Genomic DNA, 19,645 nt, shown 5'->3' on the forward strand with positions numbered 1-19,645 from the left:
ATGGCCCGAACCAGTATAAATCTTGTGTCCTTTGTGTTGCGAGTTCGTCGAGTTAGTTCGTGAGATCTAAGCTAAGTTAGGACGTGGATCGGTAGAGGGGAGGGGGAGATCTTCGCGCGCACCCCAGTGTTCGAACCTTAAGGATTTTGTCGGAACCCGTGATCCGACAGCAAGTTGCATTTGGGTGATACTTTTTCGTTCATTTCAACTCCACCTTCCAACCTTGCACGCATTGGTTTTATTGAAATGTTTTTATTCCTGTTTGATTCACCAGTACATGCTGCTCCTGTCCTCTCCTATCTATGTTATGTACTAAACTCCCCTCATCATTCCTCTGATGGTTACGCTACCGCCACACCATTTGCGTCCCATGCTTGACCAATCGACCTTTTTAATGGTGGTGACGGATCGGCACAAACACAGAGAAAAGGGAGTAGGGTAGAGATTGGGATGATTAGCGGGGGGAGGGGGGCTCATCCTTGATGGTTCGTGGGGAAGTACGGTGTGAAGGAGAGAGGGCGTCATGATGATGATGAGGTGGATGTCATCCAGTTTTAAAGAAGAAGGCTTCTTGTGGGTCGGTTTTTGTGTTGAGGCCGTGTGTTGGAGATAACATGTCAGATAGTCTGGACAAGCACATTTTTCCCTCACATGTGGGTTGGATTTGATTGAGCCCCGACTGTCCATTTGTTTGAATTTTGGGAAACACGTTGAACGCTAATTCGATGCCTAATATATATGAGAGGGAAAATAACTCATTTATATGCATTATAGCCTATAGAAACGCACGAACATTCTATTAATGTGAGTAGTACTTAAATTCCTTCGACCTTTTTCTCGTGGAACAGAATCCGCTCCCAGGTTCCATTATGAACAAATGAGATAGAACAAGAGTGGCTGACCCACTCTTTATTATCTTTGCCCTTGGCCGGGTCAACCGCGACGTGTAATCAATGACAGGAACTTCCCACCAGACACGCGCGCGCGTTCTTGTCGAGACTCGGACCATGTCGCCCAGCGAAAGCCCGGTCTTCCACGTAATACCCTCCCGGCGGCTACACAATACACAGATTCCACCGTGTCAAGCTCCTTCTTTCCCCCTACCTACCTGCTCAGCTCGACACCATGCTGCCAGCGCCCCTCGCCGCCGTGCTGCTCCTCCCCCTAGTCCTCGCGCTGCTCCCAGCGGGCGGGCGATGCCAGCAGGGCGATGACAACCCCGGCCCCGGCGTGCGCGACCGCGCTCTGCCGCCGTCGGCCTCGTCCGCCGCCACGGCGGCGCTCATGGCCAGGATGAACACCGTCAGCCGCGAGCTCGCCGACGAGGTGCAGAGCAAGTACGGCTTCTGCATGTCCAGCGTGTACGTCTTCTCGCCCTGCGCTGCGGAACCGGCCCAAGTTTACCTCCCCTTGCTGTTTATTTCGCTGCTTGGTGTGCATATTGGTCTGTTGGTCGTGAGCTGAGAGAAACGAGGAATTTTTATTCGTAGGAACAATGATTTCGACCAGACGTTCGACCTCACCTCCGATCCGAGCTTCATCTCGGAGTGCAATGAGCAAACCCAAGGTACAAACAACATTCAAGCTAAGTCGATCGGCCACTTAGAGTAAGATAGCACGAGTCTCCTTCTAGCTAGGTCAACGGTCAGGCCCAGTTTGGTCTTTATTCTTCAGTTGTCCGCTCCTGCACAAAAATATTGGTGATTAGCAGTTCAACCTAAAACCGAAGAACTTCGCTGTAGCACGTGTATCTTCATGATATTTAAATCTTTTGCTTAACTTCCCGTACACAATAGCTCGGGGATTTCTGGGGGCATACCGGAGCACCTTCACGTGTATACTAATGCAAAGCTCTGTTTGGCCCGTGGTCAACACCCACACTACCAATTTTTGGTCATGGCCAAAATCTGAGTAAATAGTATAAAATCACTACAATTTGGGTTACGATTCCAGAAAACTACTGGAATTTTTTCAAGTTTGGCGCGGGTTGTTCCAAATTTTTTTTTGCTGAGTGCTTATCAATTGATCATAATTATGACAGTTTTTTGATAAAAAGAAATATATTAATATCGCTAAGATATCAATTACACTCAGGCTCTGCAACAACAAGATGTCCAAAAACATCAAGAATGCACACAGCCAACGATTATGACAGTTGGAGCCCACACCTAAGATAACCGTTTGTTTGATCGTTAACTTACATGTGGGCCCCACATGTAAGCTTCCTCTTCCTCCTCTCTTTCTTCTTCCACATGTAAGCTCGGGAGGGGAGAGGGCCGCTAGCTCTAGAGAGATCACGGGAGGAGAGAAGAGAAGAGACAGAGAGATCAGGAAGAGAGGAAGAAGAAAGAGAGAGGAAGAGAAAGCTTACATGTGGGACCCACATGTAAGTTAACGGTCAAACAAACGGTTAACTTACGTGTGGGCCCCAACTGCCATAATCGTGATCAATCGATAAGAACTCGGCGAGTTGAGTTTTTCAAAACAACCGACCCCAAGCTTGGTAGTTCTCGGTGGGAAAAAATCTAGTGGTTTTCTGAAACTCTAACCCGAATTATAGTAGTTTTACGCTATTTACTCCTAAAATCTTGGTCTATGTTTGGATGGCTTCTAATATTTTGGCATGCCAATGCTTCTTTATTTATTCTAGTTAACTTATCTAGTCAATGTTACCTAATTCACGGGCATGCATAAGCTTCACCAAAAATTTGGCAGACCAATCTTTGGTAGGGCAAGGCTAGGGTAAAATCAAACATGTCCTACATCTATACCTGGCCATTTGTCGGGTTGGGCTTCGGGCCGGGCCTACCAAAGCCCGATGCAAAAAAACCCAGGACCGAGCCCAGCCTGGCCCGGTCATCGGGCCCGAGCCCGACCCATCAAGCTAAAAGCCTGCGGGGCCTCGGACCGGGTCTCTTTGTTAACACGCGAATATGACGGGCCTGGGCCCGGCCTGGCCCGGCCATCGGGCTTGAAATCTAGGCCCGAGCCCGGCCCATGGACAAGGTCGGACCGGGCCAGGTCAGGCTTTTTTGGGTCGGGTCGTGTCAGGTCGACCGGCCCGGGCTGCCCATGGCCGGGTCTACCTACATCTCTATTTCAACATTTTATATTATTTTGAAAATATTTGCTTTTTCGTCATTCATCATATATGTATGACGTCACAAATTTTCAGGTCCGAATTGAAAACACAATTTAAGAAAAAAAGACAATTTGTTTCCGAATAGCAACGGCACGCAGCTTAATAAGAAAAAAAATAGACAACTCGTCCACCTAGATAACGAGCCGCCCAGATTTGAATTTGCTACAATATATTCATGGTTTGGTTGTGAACAGAATTTAAATCTAAGATTTTATGACATAGTTATCTCTATGCCATAAATTAATTTCAGAATTTTAATGACTTGTATAACACATTTTTGTATTCGCCTAGCGCACCAATACACCTCATGGCTGCCCTGCACTCTATATAATGTTCGTCACTTCTGAAGGTAGAAATTACTCATCGGGTTGCCAAAAAAATGACTTTTGGTGGACAACCCCGCTCACCCACCTCCATCGAGCCCCAACCATCCAGCCTCATCGACAATGGACTACTCCGGCTGCCGCCGCCCACTTGTCGAGACCTCATCCACATGGGCTTGATCTATCCTGCAACCCGCTCTCCTCACCATCCATGTCACCGCCACCAGGGCAACCCTCAAGGATGCCTTGCTATCTACGCCGCCCGCCGCAACAACCGACGGAGGAAAGGCCATTTACTCCTTCATGTTGGTCTTGCTCGTCCCACCATGGCCTCCTCTTTGAGAATGATTCAAGGGGGTGACCCGCATGCAGGCAACGACCCAGGACCCTCCAATAACTAGTCTACCCAAAGGAAAAAAGCTCGATGGCAAAGGGAGTAAAGCACATGCCTTCTGGACGAGTAGTGTATCATGAATAGCCGCAATCAACAGGGTCGTCAGAGCATTCATGAAACGCCCAGATCCATGCCCCCTCCCCATGTCATTCATCGCCCTCTTAGGCTAGTCATAGCGGGGAGTAACTTAGAGTAGTGTCATGCATATGCCACCTGTCTATATTACCACCTTCATAGTGCAAAATAACTTAGAGGTAGTATCATAGATGGTTGCATTTATTAGTGTGTATACTCATTGTGCCTTGGAAAGCACTATGTGATGGTAACATAATATGTTACCGCCTTCCTATCTTTCCTCATTTAATAGTGCGTCAACTCACCAGTTCGCCTAGTTGGCATTGCATGAAGATACTTCAACTGCCTAACCTCGCTCCACTGCATCAAGGACTCCCACCAAACTCCTCTATGGGCAGCCCGACCACAAAGATCAACGGTGCTCCAACATACCAACATGTCCATCGCCTGGTCTTTCCCTTGGATCATCCCAACTCCACATGCATGCCCGCCTCCACACGCCTCTCCGGACCACCTAGTCCCACTCTGGCAACCGGTCGCCTCCTGCCTCACCCTTCCACTAAGCCAACATACGACCACCCCATCCTTCCCACACCATCATTTCAACCATGCCATCCATTCTTGGACTAGTGCCTTCACCTTTCACCTACATGGAGTTGGATCTAGTCCCCGACAACGCATGCAACCACCCGGATTTTTTCACTGGGATCACGGCCTTCACCTTGGGCATGATGTCGGCTGAGTGGTACCACAAGGACTATGACATCATGCTAATCACCATTGGCAACCGGCCACCTCCGTGTGAGTCAGGTGGTTGCGGAAGTGGTAAAAAGTTTTGACCTCACTCCGGGAACCTTCTTCATCACCATGCTCTTGCATGGAGAGACTTCTTCGTAATGTTCAATGACCCGGTCGTCCACAACAACAACATTTACATGCCCCACGCGTTGTAGGGCAACTATGCCTCCCTCACCTTTCATCCGTACTCTCGCCTCGTCAGGGTCGAGCTCATGTCATTGCCTTTTCGTGCCCGCATCTGCCTCAAAGGGGTGCCCAAGCACGATCGTCAACTGGATACGGTGGCCTTTGGGTTTGGTTGGCTGGCCCGGAGATGAATGCCCGCAACGGCTCTCTCGCTCTAGAGGAGCGCCCTCGCACCACGTTGCCGCCCATGGACTTCCTAGACCTCGGCATCCACGATTCCCTGCTAGTGGTTGAGGGACCGACCAACCTTCTGTCCTATTCAATCCTTATACACCTATGCAAGCTATGGGACTACTCGATGCGCCACGACGACTTCTCTAGAGGAAGCAGTGACTCCAACCAAAACGACATCCCATCAAATGGCCCCGATGACAACTACTCTTGGAAGCTTTCTTTTGGGTGGTCATTTGCCTTCGAGTATGGGTGGCGACCAGTGGATAGCCGACATGCGCACAAAAGGCCCAGCCCTAGTGGCCATGAACTCTTGTCAGGCGATCCTAGGAGCCAAGGCGGGACTAGCAAATCCCATGATCATGCCATTCACGGCTACAACACTTCCTCTATCTCGCTCAGGGCATGCAGTGGCTTCTCCTCCGACAACCATCGCCACCAAGACGTGGATGACACGCCTCCTTCGACTAGCAAATCCCTAATGGTGACCTTGCCTCTCCATGCAATGGAGACCTTGTCACCACGCCAACCGAGGGTAACGGTGCCATGACGATCCACACCAATGTCACCATGCCACTAGTACTGCCAGTATTGGTCATTCAGATTGTAGTTGCCACTGCGCTAGTGCAGACACATGCTCTACCTCCCCTGAGTCCGGATACCGACCAAGTGTCTTTCAAAGCCTTTGATTCCATATTGCCTCTGTCAGTAGTACGTCACTAGTTCATGTTGACCATGTTTAAGGAGATGGGGTGCAGGATCTGGTTGTTCAGCTAGTGGGCACTGATGTTTTCATGCTAAATCACATGACTTAAACTAATGCGGGCCCGAAAAGATCCCCCACTACCAGCATGGAGGGTGATTCTATCCTCTTGGGCCCCGTCTCGAACGACCCATTCAGGACTTGGGCGCCGATCTCTTTGGGACCATCTTGGTTCTTGTCGACATCGATGCAATACTAGTTGTTTCTGCTTCCATTATTCTCACTGACCCCATGGCTTTTGATGTGGCAATCACCTCCAAGATCCAGCCACTGCTTCCTTGCGAGGTGCCAGTCATCACCATCCCAGTCATCACCATCCCATGGCACCACCTCACAGTACCAGTCATCGCCTTGCCAGCAAATCTACATTCATGCTAGGCACCATTGAAAGGGACAAAGGGGTCCTTCGTAAGAAAATGGGGATTGTTGACGATGACGTCGACACTACCTTGGACAAGGCCCCGCTCTAACATGTACTTGATCTCTTCAAGGAGCCAATGACCACGAACGAGATTGTTGCCGTCAAGGCACTCCTTGGCTTATGCCAAATATTCAAGGCCAAGCTCGCACTCCTGACCATGTTAGCCACGGGCTGCCAGTTGTGCACCAAGACACCGCCGCCAAGTGATGCCGGGTCCTCCAGCACTCCGCTCTTTATGTAAATCACCACCCCATGGTTTCCACTTGTAAGAACCTGTGGAGGACCCCTATCGTTACCCCTAGGGCTCATATATTTGTATCTTGCAATTTATGCCCTACTGTCAATTTTCCTTTTCTTCAATTTCGTGAGTTAGACCACCTCCATGTCCATTGCCCATTATATTTTGAATGAGCTCTTCTAGTTCCAAATGAGTTAAGGCCACTATTCATTTTCAATTGGAACATACAGGGACTCAACAACCTTTAGTGTCGCCTAATTGTCCATGATCTTGTTCTACAAAATTGTAATTCAACTGTCTATCTTCAAGAGATGAAGCTCTCTATTGTTGGTCGCGCCCTCATTCTTGAGCTTCTTGGCCTTCTGTTCGCCGATACCTTTTGTTGCCCGCTATTGGACGAGACTAGATGTGGTACTATAGTGGCCTTCAACTCTGATCTCTTCAACAACCAGACCACCTCTCTGGCCATGAACATGGTCTCGGCGACTATTGAGGGAGTCCTGGATAAGGCGGTCCTTGGGCGTCCGGGCTATGTGATTTGGGCCGGACTGATGGGCCGAGAAGATACAAGATAGAAGACTTTCCCCCGTGTCCGGATGAGACTCTCTGTTGCGTAGATGGCAAGCTTGGCGGCCAGACGTGTAGTTTCTTGTCTCTGTAAACCGACTCTGTACAACACTAGCCCCCCACCAGTGTCTATATAAACCGGAGGGTTTAGTCCGTAGAGGCAATCACAAATCATACAGGCTAGACATCTAGGGTTTAGCCATTATGATCTCGAGGTAGATCAACTCTTGTAACCCCTATACTCATTAAAGTTAATCAAGCAGGAAGTAGGGTATTACCTCCATTAAGAGGGCCCGAACCTGGGTAAACATCGTGTCCCTCGTCTCCTGTTACCTTCGATCCTCAGACGCACAGTTCGGGACCCCCTACCCGAGATTAGCCGGTTTTGACAGTGACAACTATCCGTATGCGCGCCTCTCTTGCCTCCTGGTGTGTCACTGTTGTGTATGGGCCTCAGGGAGACACTAATAAACTTGCCTCTATCAACAACTCAAGGCTATCTGTCCTTCCCTGTTGCCAACATGGCTTCCCCTGTGCATGTTCAACCTTTGTACAAGGCCAAGGATAAGAGCAATATGAGATCAATCGGAGGCTGGTCAATGTGTTATGTGCGGCTCTTAACATCATGGAGCTCTTTGACCAGCAGTTGCATGGACGTCAATTCACGTGTGTTAGTTCGTGTCAATTGAGAAGATCGAGATCGGTCATATTTTCTACTTCACAGACCAAGGGCGGCTCTTCCTTCAATGCTTGTTATGCTCAACCCCAAAACCACTAAGCTCTAACCATTGCTGATATCGGCCTCAGACAACATGTTAAGCATAAGCTCCTTTGTGTGGCTTCTATTCGAAGCATCTGAATTCACCAACTTCGTGGGTGATGTGGGTGCACGCGCGAGATGCAAACTCCAAATTGTTCCACATCAAGACTAATGGCCCCCGTTGTTGCAACTTCATCCCAGTGTTGCAAACTGACAATGGGCAGTTCACCACCTAGGCTGTCAAACACCTTGAGCTTCACAAGCACTTTTCGTCCACCATTAGGAACTCGAGAATGCTATCGAGTTCTCTAACTCGGACCTGCCGAATATTCCTAGACTTGACCTCTCTTCTCTGGACAAGTCATGCCGAGATGGCGAGATCAAATTGGTGGTGTTTCTTGATCTTCCTTCGGGGAAGGCGTCCAGACCTGACGGCTTCACCATTGATTTTTCCAAGAGTGTTGGGAAGTGATCAAACATTATGTATAAACGGCCATTAACTAATTCTCCAGCCTCTGGGTAATCATTGACACCAACTCAACTCACTACACATGTATGTATTCAATATGAATTTCACTAGCACCCAATACATCCATTTGGATGGTCATGGTATTGAGTGTTGGAAACTTGACTTAATTTCGAGTCCCTTGATACCGAGGAGAACTCGCTAGATGGGTCGGCACGACACGGTCCGACCTGCCCTAAATGGGCTGGCATGACATGACCCAACCAGACACAGTCCGTGTCGGGCCGACACTCGTGCCACGCTCCCTGGCCCTGGCACGGCCCTAGGCAGGCCACATGCCGGCACAACCCGAGTATAAATGTTTCAGGCCAGGTCCTCCACGGGCCAGGCACGTGGGCTATCGACCAGCACGCCAGGACCAGCCCATTTGGCTTCCTTTACCGAGTTGTCGACCTATTGCTCTGAAATCGCGAAATCACTAGCTGAGGAGTACTCGTTGCAAAGATCACTCCAATTCCCCTGGTTGCGACAAGTGGCACACATGCACCGCACCACTTGTCGCAACCTGGAAGTTTCCCTTTTTTTGTAGATCTGTTTATTCAAAACGTTTTATCTCTCAAACCGTGCGTCCAAATCTTGAACTATTTTCACCGTTGGATTCACCGCGTCAAGATCTTCAAAACTAGATCTCATGTTGATAGGTTCTGACGAACCTTTTTTCACAAAAAAAACCGGACGAAAAAAACGAACCGGGAGCACGGGTTTTCCCTTTCCGAAAGATGCACACCCGTGCCTCTCACGAAATCACAACCGTGCCTCTCGCGGAAGCAAAACCGTGACTCTCGCAGAAGAAAAAAAACACCTTTTTTCCATTTCCGAGAACACACGGCCGTGACTCTCGCGAAAGCACAACCGTGCCTCTCGCGGAAGCAAAACCGTGATTCTCGCGAAAGGGAAAAACATATAACAGTTTTTTTTCCGTTTCCGAGAGGCACGGCCGTGACTCTCGCGAAAGCACAACCCTGCCTCTCCAGGAAGCAAAACCGTGCCTCTCGCGAAAAAAAACAACAGAAAATGCGTTTTTTTCGTTTCCAGGAGGCACGGCCATGACTCTCGCTAAAGCACAAATGGGAGGGTCCCTTCATTATAGATGAAGTTCTCATTGGGGGAGCCTATCGCCTTCGCAATGCATCGGATAATCGCTTAGAGCCGAACCCATGGAACGGTGCTCGGCTCCGAAGATTCTAAGCCTAAGTCCGGACATACACCTTTGTGCGTCCCTTTCTTCTCCTTTTCAATTTTTTCTTTATTCTTTTTTGTTATGTTTTTACGATTTCTAGCATGTGTTTGGGTAAGCCACACACCTGAGGGGTATACATCCTTAAATGTACACACCCCACCATACCTGGGGGCTTCACTCAATAGAAGCTTATTATTATTTTTAGCATAAAGCTCACCATATATATATGTGTGTGTGTTGTTTTCTCATATACGTCCTGTCTTCGCCATTATATGCACCTCTATGACTTAAGTTTTTGCCAAGCTGGGTTGCGTGGCTCCTGTGCTTATGCCCTACGTTCCCGCTTGTTCGGCTAGGGCATAAAGGGAGCACCTCTGCGACTGTTACAACCGGGTCATCCGGACATGTACCTCAGATGGGTGAAGCCGAAAGCTAGCGTTCTTAAGGGAATAATTGGTCGGCGAACAAACGACGAACTGCCTTCGTTGCAATATAAACTCTCAAAATACAAAAACTCATGTGATACTTTCGCATCACGGCTTAGGCATGCGTAAATAGTACATGCTGACCCAGGGAGAGGAACCCTTAATGGAACTATTCTCTCTGGAAGATGTTTCTTACATTTAAAAGTAATATAACATAACTCCCCGAATACAGTTTGTCTGTTCAAGCACTGTGATCGGATTGCTTGGTTTCCGAACATACTTGGTGTTTCCCACAGATATAGTATTCGGAAACACTCCAACCCTTGGGTTTCGGAGGTAGAAGCGGAAGGTTTGCCATGACAATCTTTTCTAGTTCGGACGGAGATAAGTTTGGTGATAAAGTACATTGTTGCATGGAATCAAACGCCTACTCTTTATCTATACCATCTATCAGGCTATCTAGTTTACAGTCCTGTTGTGAAAGTTTGGCGGCTGTCTTTACTTGGTCGTACACAAAGCTAACCAGAATTTCTTGTCCGTCTGGTCCTCGAGGTCCGACCCGGGCCATATGATTCGGATCAAGTCCGGTATACCACGTTTTCACCATGGCCCAGGCTTCTCGTGCACCTTCTCGACATGCTGAAGCCTTCCGTAGTTCAAAGCGAAGATTAGCTCCCTTGAATAAATTTGCGAGCTCCTCCATCATTCCTGGAGGAGAATCGGAGGGCCATAAAGCCTTAGCCATGTTCCTCATTGCTTTCCGAGCTCGCTCGTGCACTTTGGATAGCTCTTGCAGCAAGTCGCCTTGAAATCCGGACACTTCTTCGTCGGGCCGCCCAGTTAACAGACCTACAGGAACAAATCTCGTAAGACCTTTCCATCAGAGAACTCCATCAAAGTTAGGTTAAGGGACATACTGAATATGCCGCCTTTCAGCTTTCTATTCTCCTTCAAGGCATCCGACAGTTGGGTTCGTATGTCCTTTAGCTCTTCGGCTTGCTTGATGGTGGCATCATGTAGCTTGTTCCTTACATTAATGATCCGTGTTAATACACGTTGACCAGCGGCTTCTTGCCCTTCGGTGTGTTGTTTATCCGCCTGAGCAGCCTTCAACATCTCCTTCAATTGATCGACCGATCCTGCAGTTGTAAACAAACCAATGCATATTTAACAATCATTGTTGGCGCAGAATCGTATTTTCTGGACACTGTTGTGCTTACCATCTGGTGCCTTCTTGGATTTCTTCAAATTTTCCAGTTCGGCAGTGACAACAGTTAGCTTGGTCCGACATTCTTCAAGCTCCTTGGATAGCATGTTATTTTTCTTCGTGAGTACCTGATGATATAACGACCCTCAAATCAGTTGGGCCAACTTCTTCAAGTCTCGGGGGCTACTGACACATGATTATTGAATCTACACAAAGTTCTTACCCGCATATCCTTTGAAAGCTGGTGAGTGGCTCCGGCAAGTCCATCCCGAGCAGCCCAGATATATGTCCGCAGAGCTGAGGCATTGAACGCCTCTTCGGTGAAACTTGGGTCGCGCATGGCCTCTTTCCGTCGCCGATGATTCATCGCGCTCTCCACTTCGGAATTGGTGATGGATACATTATCTGAATCCTCTTGGAGGTGACAGTCCGTCATTTTGTCCGTATCAACCCTAGTCCTTATGACAGGGTCCAGGGCCGGATTGGTCGATGCATGGCCTGCGAGGTCCCTGGATATAGTCTGGCGTATGCTCTTCCTGAAAGATGGCCTGGTGGAAAACATCACAATTCGGTCTATCCACCAAGTGCATGTTAAAAACTATACCTCTTTGGTGAAGGCGGGGGCTCGGTAGTACCACCGCTTGCCCTTCTTTTCAAAGACTCGCCTTGCTCGGGCGTCGCCTTCTTAGAGGACGCCTTTGATACAGCTCGGTGAGACGAGCGCCGCCCCTTCGGAGCATGAGACAGTGCGGTGGGTGAGGCGCGATGGGAAAACTCTTTTGGAGGAGACCTTTCTTGGGTACTTACCTGGGAAGAGGGGAGAAGACCGGGGTAATCGGCTATAATGGCCACTTCCGTGCCGTCGTAGCTCGCCTGATAGAAGACCCCCTCCTTAAGTTCTATGAATATATCCGGATCTTCTTCATATCTGGGATCCAGGTCTCGAACATGGTCCTTTGGCTGCAGAGCGGGGCTGCAGACCCCCTCAACGACCTTTCTCCGTTCCTATTAAAAGTAGCCGGATTAAATTCGACTAGCATAACTCTGGAAAATGGTTGAGTAAGGCCAATAATTAAAAAACTCACCCAGTCGATGGGGTTATACATGGAAAAACCTTCCCGACATTTCAAGCGAGTGAAGTCCTCCTTTCTCCCCTTTGTAAATGTCAGCTAGGATGGTGGCCAGGGTGGCAAAATTGTCTGGACCCTTGCGTAGACAACAAGACACATTGTCCTCCCCGTTGTAATTCCACATAGGGAAACCTCTAGATTGGAGCGGCTGAACGCATCACGTCATTGAAATCGCCATTACCTCGATTATAGACAGACCAGAGTTGGCAAGTACTCTGATCTTGCTTGCCAGCCTCTCGACCTCCGCACTGTCTCCTTCCTCTAGGCTTCGGGGACGCCGACTGACGCGCTTCTTTAAAGGAGCACTGGAGAATTCAGGAAGACCGCGCCGGATTGGGTCCGGAAGAACGACGTCTTTGATATAAAACCATTCCGAGGGCCACTCTTCGGATGCCTTCTTCGGAGTGCCGCACAGGTATCCTGTCCCGGCTATGCGCCATACTTCAGCGCCGCCCACCTCAAATATAGATCCCTTTTGGGAGCGGGGGACGAGGCAAATTTTTTTTGCCATAGCTCGAAATGAGCATCACAGCCTAGGAACAACTCGCAAAGAGCAACGAAGCCCGCGGTGTGCAGGATGGAGCCCGGCGTCAGATTGTGCAGTTGGAGGCCGTAATACTCCAGGAGACCTCTGAGGAAAGGATGGATAGGAAATCCTACGACTCTCAAAAGGAAGGAAACGAAGCACACCCGCTCCTTTTTAGAAGGATTGGGGGGATTCTCCGCCAGGGCTTCGCCATTGATGGAAGTTAATCCAGCCCGAACGGAGACTAGATCCGCTGGAGGAAGATATCCCTGCGTCTGAAGTTTATTCAGATGGGCGCGGGATACTGAGCAGTTTTCCCAGTCGCCTTTTTGAGGGCCGAGGGGGCGTGAGGAAGAGCTAGGAGCGCCGGCCATGTTTGGACAATTTCCTATGGCGAGTTCTAAGGATTTCTGCGTGGTGTGGAATGGCATCTAAGATCTAATCTCCTTAAATAGACGACTTCCTGATGTCTACTACACAACCTTCTTCTTGTAGACGTTGTTGGGCCTCCAAGTGCAGAGGTTTGTAGGACAGTAGCAAATTTCCCTCAAGTGGATGACCTAAGGTTTATCAATCCGTGGGAGGCGTAGGATGAAGATGGTCTCTCTCAAACAACTCTGCAACCAAATAACAAAGAGTCTCTTGTGTCCCCAACACACCCAATACAATGGTAAATTGTATAGGTGTACTAGTTCGACGAAGAGATGGTGATGCAAGTGCAATATGGATGATAGATATAGGTTTTGTAATCTGAAAATATAAAACAACAAGGTAACTAATGATAAAAGTGAGCGAAAACGGTATTGCAATGCGTTGAAACAAGGTCTAGGGTTCATACTTTCACTAGTGCAAGTTCTCTCAACAATAATAACATAATTGGATCATATAACTATCCCTCAACATGCAACAAAGAGTCACTCCAAAGTCACTAATAGCGGAGAACAAACGAAGAAATTATTGTAGGGTACGAAACCAGCTCAAAGTTATTCTTTCTGACCGATCTATTCAAGAGTTCGTAGTAAAATAACACAAAACTATTCTTTCCCTTCGATCTATCATAGAGTTCGTACTAGAATAAAACCTTAAGACACAAATCAACCAAAACCCTAATGTCACCTAGATACTCCAATGTCACCTCAAGTATCCGTGGGTATGATTATAGTATATGCATCACACAATCTCATATTCATCTATTCAACCAACACAAAGAACTTCAAAGAGTGCCCCAAAGTTTCTACCAGAGAGTCAAGACGAAAACGTGTGCCAACCCCTATGCATAAGTTCATGAGGTCACGGAACTCGCAAGTTGATCACCAAAACATACATCAAGTGGATCACGTGATATCCCATTGTCACCACAGATAAGCACATGCAAGACATACATCAAGTGTTCTCAAATCCTTAAAGACTCAATCCGATAAGATAACTTCAAAGGGAAAAACTCAATCCATTACAAGAGAGTAGAGGGGGAGAAACATCATAATATCCAACTATAATAGCAAAGCTCGCGATACATCAAGATCGTTCCGAATCAAGAACATGAGAGAGAGAGAGAGATCAAACACATAGCTACTGGTACATACCCTTAGCCCCGAGGGTGAACTACTCCCTCCTCGTCATGAGAGCGTCGGGATGATGAAGATGGCCACCAGAGAGGGATTCCCCCCTCTGGTAGGGTGCCGGAACGGGTCTAGATTGGTTTTCGGTGGCTACTGAGGCTTGCGGTAGCGGAACTCCTGATCTAGGTTATGCTCTGGAAGTTTGGATATATATAAGAGGTTTTGGCGTCGGGAACAAGTCAGGGGGTCTCCGAGGCGGACACGAGGTAGGGGGGCACGCCCAGGGGGTAGGGCGCGCCCCCACCCTCGTGGTAGCCTCGGGACTCTTCTGGCCCATCTCTGGTACTCCGTGGGCTTCTTCTGGTCCAAAAATGATCTCCGTGAAATTTCAGGTCAATTGGACTCCGTTTGGTTTTCCTTTTCTGCGATACTCAAAAACAAGGAAAAAACAGCAACTGGCACTGGGCTCTAGGTTAATAGGTTAGTCCCAAAAATCATATAAAATAGCATATAAATGCATATAAAACATCCAAGGTTGATAATATAATAGCATGGAACAATAAAAAATTATAGATACGTTGGAGACGTATCACTTCCGTGCGTGGTCGAGGGGTTATTTGTAAAAGAAGCACCTAGGCCGTTCGCATTCACCCGACACGTGGAAGCCGAGGCGACGGCAACAAAGAATCAATATTTAATGTGGAGCCGAATTATCATCAAATCTGAAGTGTAATGGAGAACTCACCTTGCAAAGCCGAAGACATAAAGTCGGATACTACGTCGTCATTGAAGGCAAGTTCAGGGGCTACTGAGGGAGTCCTGGATAAGGGGGTCCTCGGGCGCCCGGGCTATGTGATTTGGGCCGGACTGATGGGCTGAGAAGATACAAGATAGAAGACTTCCCCCCGTGTCCGGATGAGACTCTCCGTTGCGTGGACGGCAAGCTTGGTGGCCAGACGTGTAGTTTCCTTTCTCTATAAACCGACTTTGTACAACCCTAGCCCCCCTCTGGTGTCTATATAAACCGGAGGGTTTAGTCCGTAGAGGCAATCACAAATCATACATGCTAGACATCTAGGGTTTAGCCATTACGATCTTGAGGTAGATCAACTCTTGTAACCCCTATACTCATTAAACTCAATCAAGCAGGAACTAGGGGATTACCTCCATTAAGAGGGCCCAAACTTGGGTAAACATCGTGTCCCCCGTCTCATGTTACCTTCGATCCTCAGACGCATAGTTCGAGACCGCCTATCCGAGATCAGTCGGTTTTGACACCGACAACTATCCATATGCGCGCCTCTCTTGCCTCCTGGTGTGTCACTGTTGTGTATGGGCCTCAGGGAGACACTAATAAACTTGCCTTTATCAACAACTCAAGGCTATCTGTCCTTCCCTGTTGTCAACATGGCTTCCCATGTGCATGTTCAACCTTTGTACATGGCCAAGGATAAGAGCAATACGGGATCAATCGGAGGCTGGTCAATGTGTTATGTGCGGCTCTTAACATCATGGAGCTCTTTGAACAACAGTTGCATGGACGTCTTTGTGTCAATTGAGAAAATCGAGATCGGTCATACTTTCTACTCCACAGACCGGGGGCGGCTCTTCCTTCAATGCTTGTTATGCTCAACCCCAAAACCACCGAGCTCTAACCATTGCTGATATCGGCCTCAGACAACATGTTAAGCATAAGCTCCTTTGTGTGGCTTCTATTTGAAGCATCTGAATTCACCAACTTCGTGGGTGATGTGGCTGCGCATGCGAGATGCAAACTCCAAATTGTTCCACATCAAGACTAATGGCCCCCGTTGTTGCAACTTCATCCCACTGTTGCAAACTGACAATGGGCAGTTCACCACCTAGGCTGGCAAACACCTTGAGCTTCACAAGCACTTTTCGTCCACCATTAGGAACTTGAGAATGCTATCGAGTTCTCTAACTCGGACCTGCCGAATATCCCTAGACTTGACCTCTCTTCTCTGGACAAGTCATGCCGAGATGGCGAGATCAAATTAGTGGTGTTTGTTTGATCTTCCTTCGGGGAAGGCATCCAGACCTAACAGCTTCACCATTGATTTTTTTCAAGAGGTGTTGGGAAGTTATCAAACATTATGTATAAACATCCATTAACTAATTCTTCGGCCTGTGGGAAATCATTGACACCAACTCAACTCACTACACATGTATGTATTCAACATGAATTTCGCTAGCACCCAATACATCCATTTGGATGGTCATGGTATTGAGTGCTGGAAACTTGACTTAATTTCGAGTCCCTTGATACCGAGGAGAACTGGCCAGATGGGTCGGCACGACACGGTCCGACCTGTCCTAAATGGGCTGGCATGACACAACCCAACCAGACACGCCTAAGACACATGCCGTGTCAGGCCGGCACTCGTACCGCGCTCCCTGGCCCAGGCACGGCCCTAGGCGGGCCACATGCCGGCACAGCCCGAGTATAAATGTTTCAGGCCAGGTCCACCACGGGCCAGACACGTGGGCTATCAGCCAGCACGCCAGGACCGACCCATTTGGCTACCTTTACCGAGTTGTCGATCTATTGCTCTGAAATCGCGAAATCACTAGTTGAGGAGTACTCGTTGCAAAGATCACTCCAATTCCCCTGGTTGCGACAAGTGGCGCCCATGCAGCGCGCCACTTGTCGCAACCTGAAAGTTTTCCCATTTTTCGTAGATATGTTTATTCAAAATGTTTTATCTCTCAAACCGTGCGTCCAAATCTTGAACCGTTTTCGCCGTTGGATTCCTCGCGTTGAGATCTTCAAAACTAGATTTCATGTTGATAGGTTTTGACGAACTTTATTTTACGAAAAAACCGAACAAAAAAACGGACGAAAAAACCGAACCGGGAGCACCGGTGTTTTCTCTTTCCGAAAGAGGCACGCCCGTGCGTGTCACGAAATCACAACCGTGCCTCTCGCGGAAGCAATACCGTGACTCTCGCAGAAGGAAAAAAAAAGAAAACGATTTTTTTCCGTTTCCAAGGACACACGGCCGTGACTCTCGCAAAGGCACAAGCGTGCCTCTCGCGAAAGCAAAACCGTGACTCGCGAAAGGAAAAAAAATAGATAACACGTTTTTTCCCGTTTTCGAGAGGCACGGCCGTGACTCTCGCGAAAGCACAAACCGTGACTCTCGTGAAAGAAAAAAAAATAGAAAATGCGTTTTTTTCGTTTCCAAGAGACACGACCATGACTCTCGCTAAAGCACAACCGTATCTGTCGCGGAAGCAAAAACATAACGCTCAAGAAAGGAAAAAACACGTTTTTTCGTGAAAAAAATCTATTTTTTTATCGAAAAGCTATGGGAAATCGATGAAAAAACAAAATGTCGAAAAACCCCGAAAAACCGTTTAAAAGGCGAAAACGCGTGCGAAAAATAAAAAAACAAAATTCAAAAGAAGCGCCTAGAGCGCGACACGTAATGAATGGGTGAAAGCGCGTTAAATGGTCGTTGCGAGGCTTCCAAGGAGCCCTAGTTAACTACTACTCCCTCTGTAAAGAAATATAAGAACGTTTAGATTACTATAGTAGCGATCTAAATGCTATTATATTAATGGACAGTGCTATCTTCCAGATGTCCTGATTTTAGCAATAGATCCGGACGATCCACATGCAGTCCGTTCTACCTCGCGATTGCATGCAGTCCATTTTTCCATATGCATGTGATAATTAGTGATTTTTTTCTCCATCATGTACATACATGGCATTTTTTAGAGAGCTTAATTACATGCATGCATGTGAGACGAAATTGATGACATCACTATAGATTCCCTCGTGATTCAAAAAATTCAAAATGTTTCGTAGGCCAAACCATCGCTCCGATTGAAAAATTGTTTTCACATAAAAGAATCGTCGCGGCGAGAACTTCGAAACTAGATCCCATGTTGATATGTTCCGACGACTTTTTTTACGTAAAGTTACCACGCATAGGGTATGCCAGTTATCACATATATGTTACATTAGTTACCATGATGTTTACATAGGCAAATTTCGGGCATAAAAATGACTTCTTTCAACTTTCTCCCCACATGCAAATGCACTAAAGTGCAGAAAAGCTAATGTCATCGCGGGTTCTTTTTGTTTTGAAATTTCAAAATGTTTTGTCACCCGAATCGCTTGTTTATTTACCATGTTATTAGGTCTGGAGCGTATATTACCATGCTATTTACATAGAAGTTACCGGTGGTATGTTTTCAACAACTTTTTTCATGGGGCAAAGTTATCGTGGTGTTTGTACCTAAGTTTTCAGGTTCGAAAGACTATATTATCATGCTATTTACGCAAATAATTATCAGTGATATGTTTTTAATATCTTTTTCCCAGATTCAAAATTATCATGGTGTTTGTACCTAAATTATCAGGCCCGAGAGTCTATATTATCATGCTATTTAGACAAAAATTATCGGTCATATGTTTTCAACAACTTTTTTCACGGATCAAAGTTATCGTGGTGTTTGTACTTAAGTTATCAGATCCGTGAGTCTATATTATCAAGCTATTTACACACAAGTTTGTCGATGGTATGTTTTAACATCTTTTCGTGTTGTTTGTAAGTGAGTTATCAGCTCTACTATGTGTATACCATCATGTTATTTACATATGAGTCACCGGGGGTGTTTCAAACTTTTCTTTCCTGGTTAAAAGTTATCACGTTTGGGCTAAGTAAGTTATCAGCTCTGATGTGCGTGTATTACCATGCAATTTACAGAGAATTTACTATGAGTATGTTTTTAACAACTTTTTTCGTGGGTCAAATAGTTACCGCGGTGTTTTGTATGTGAGTTATCATCTCTATGGTGCGTATATTACCATGTTATCTGCACACAAGTCTGGTAACCACAAGATGAGCAGCTAGATAACTTGAACATGAACAGTTTGGTAACTATAACCATGAAGATAATTGTACCTTTAGGAACTCGATAACTATTCCGCGAGCTACTACTTAACTACAAAATTACCAACATCGAAAAGTCAGAGAAACGACGTGATAAATTTTTTGTTGAACGAAGGTTGGCTATTATAGCAGAGATGAACCAAGTTAAAATAGTATGATTATTATTTTTTTACGAAAAGACTGCATGATGCAGCATTTCATTGAAATTAGGATAGAGTTATTACAGGGGCATTTGGATATGCCCAGGATACAAAGCTAGTATCTAGCGACCGACAGATGAAAGCACCAAGACTAGCCTACCAACGATGAAGTGTATTAATCTGGTTCCCGTG

The 19,645-nt window shown here is 47.1% G+C and overlaps 1 protein-coding gene across 1 annotated transcript in view; it reads left to right on the forward strand.

Annotated features, from left to right (window-relative positions):
• Window positions 1-1,046: 1,046 nt before the first annotated feature.
• Window positions 1,047-19,645, forward strand: part of LOC125506089 (ABC transporter G family member 25-like) — a 36,484-nt gene continuing 17,885 nt past the window's right edge. The window contains exons 1-2 of the mRNA XM_048670967.1: window positions 1,047-1,361; window positions 1,491-1,567. Coding sequence (XP_048526924.1) covers window positions 1,126-1,361; window positions 1,491-1,567 — 313 coding nt within the window. The 5' untranslated portion in view covers window positions 1,047-1,125. The remainder of the gene's footprint in view (window positions 1,362-1,490; window positions 1,568-19,645) is intronic.

This window comes from Triticum urartu, chromosome 1 (genome assembly GCF_003073215.2).
Source record: "Triticum urartu cultivar G1812 chromosome 1, Tu2.1, whole genome shotgun sequence".
Lineage (NCBI taxonomy): Eukaryota > Viridiplantae > Streptophyta > Magnoliopsida > Poales > Poaceae > Triticum > Triticum urartu.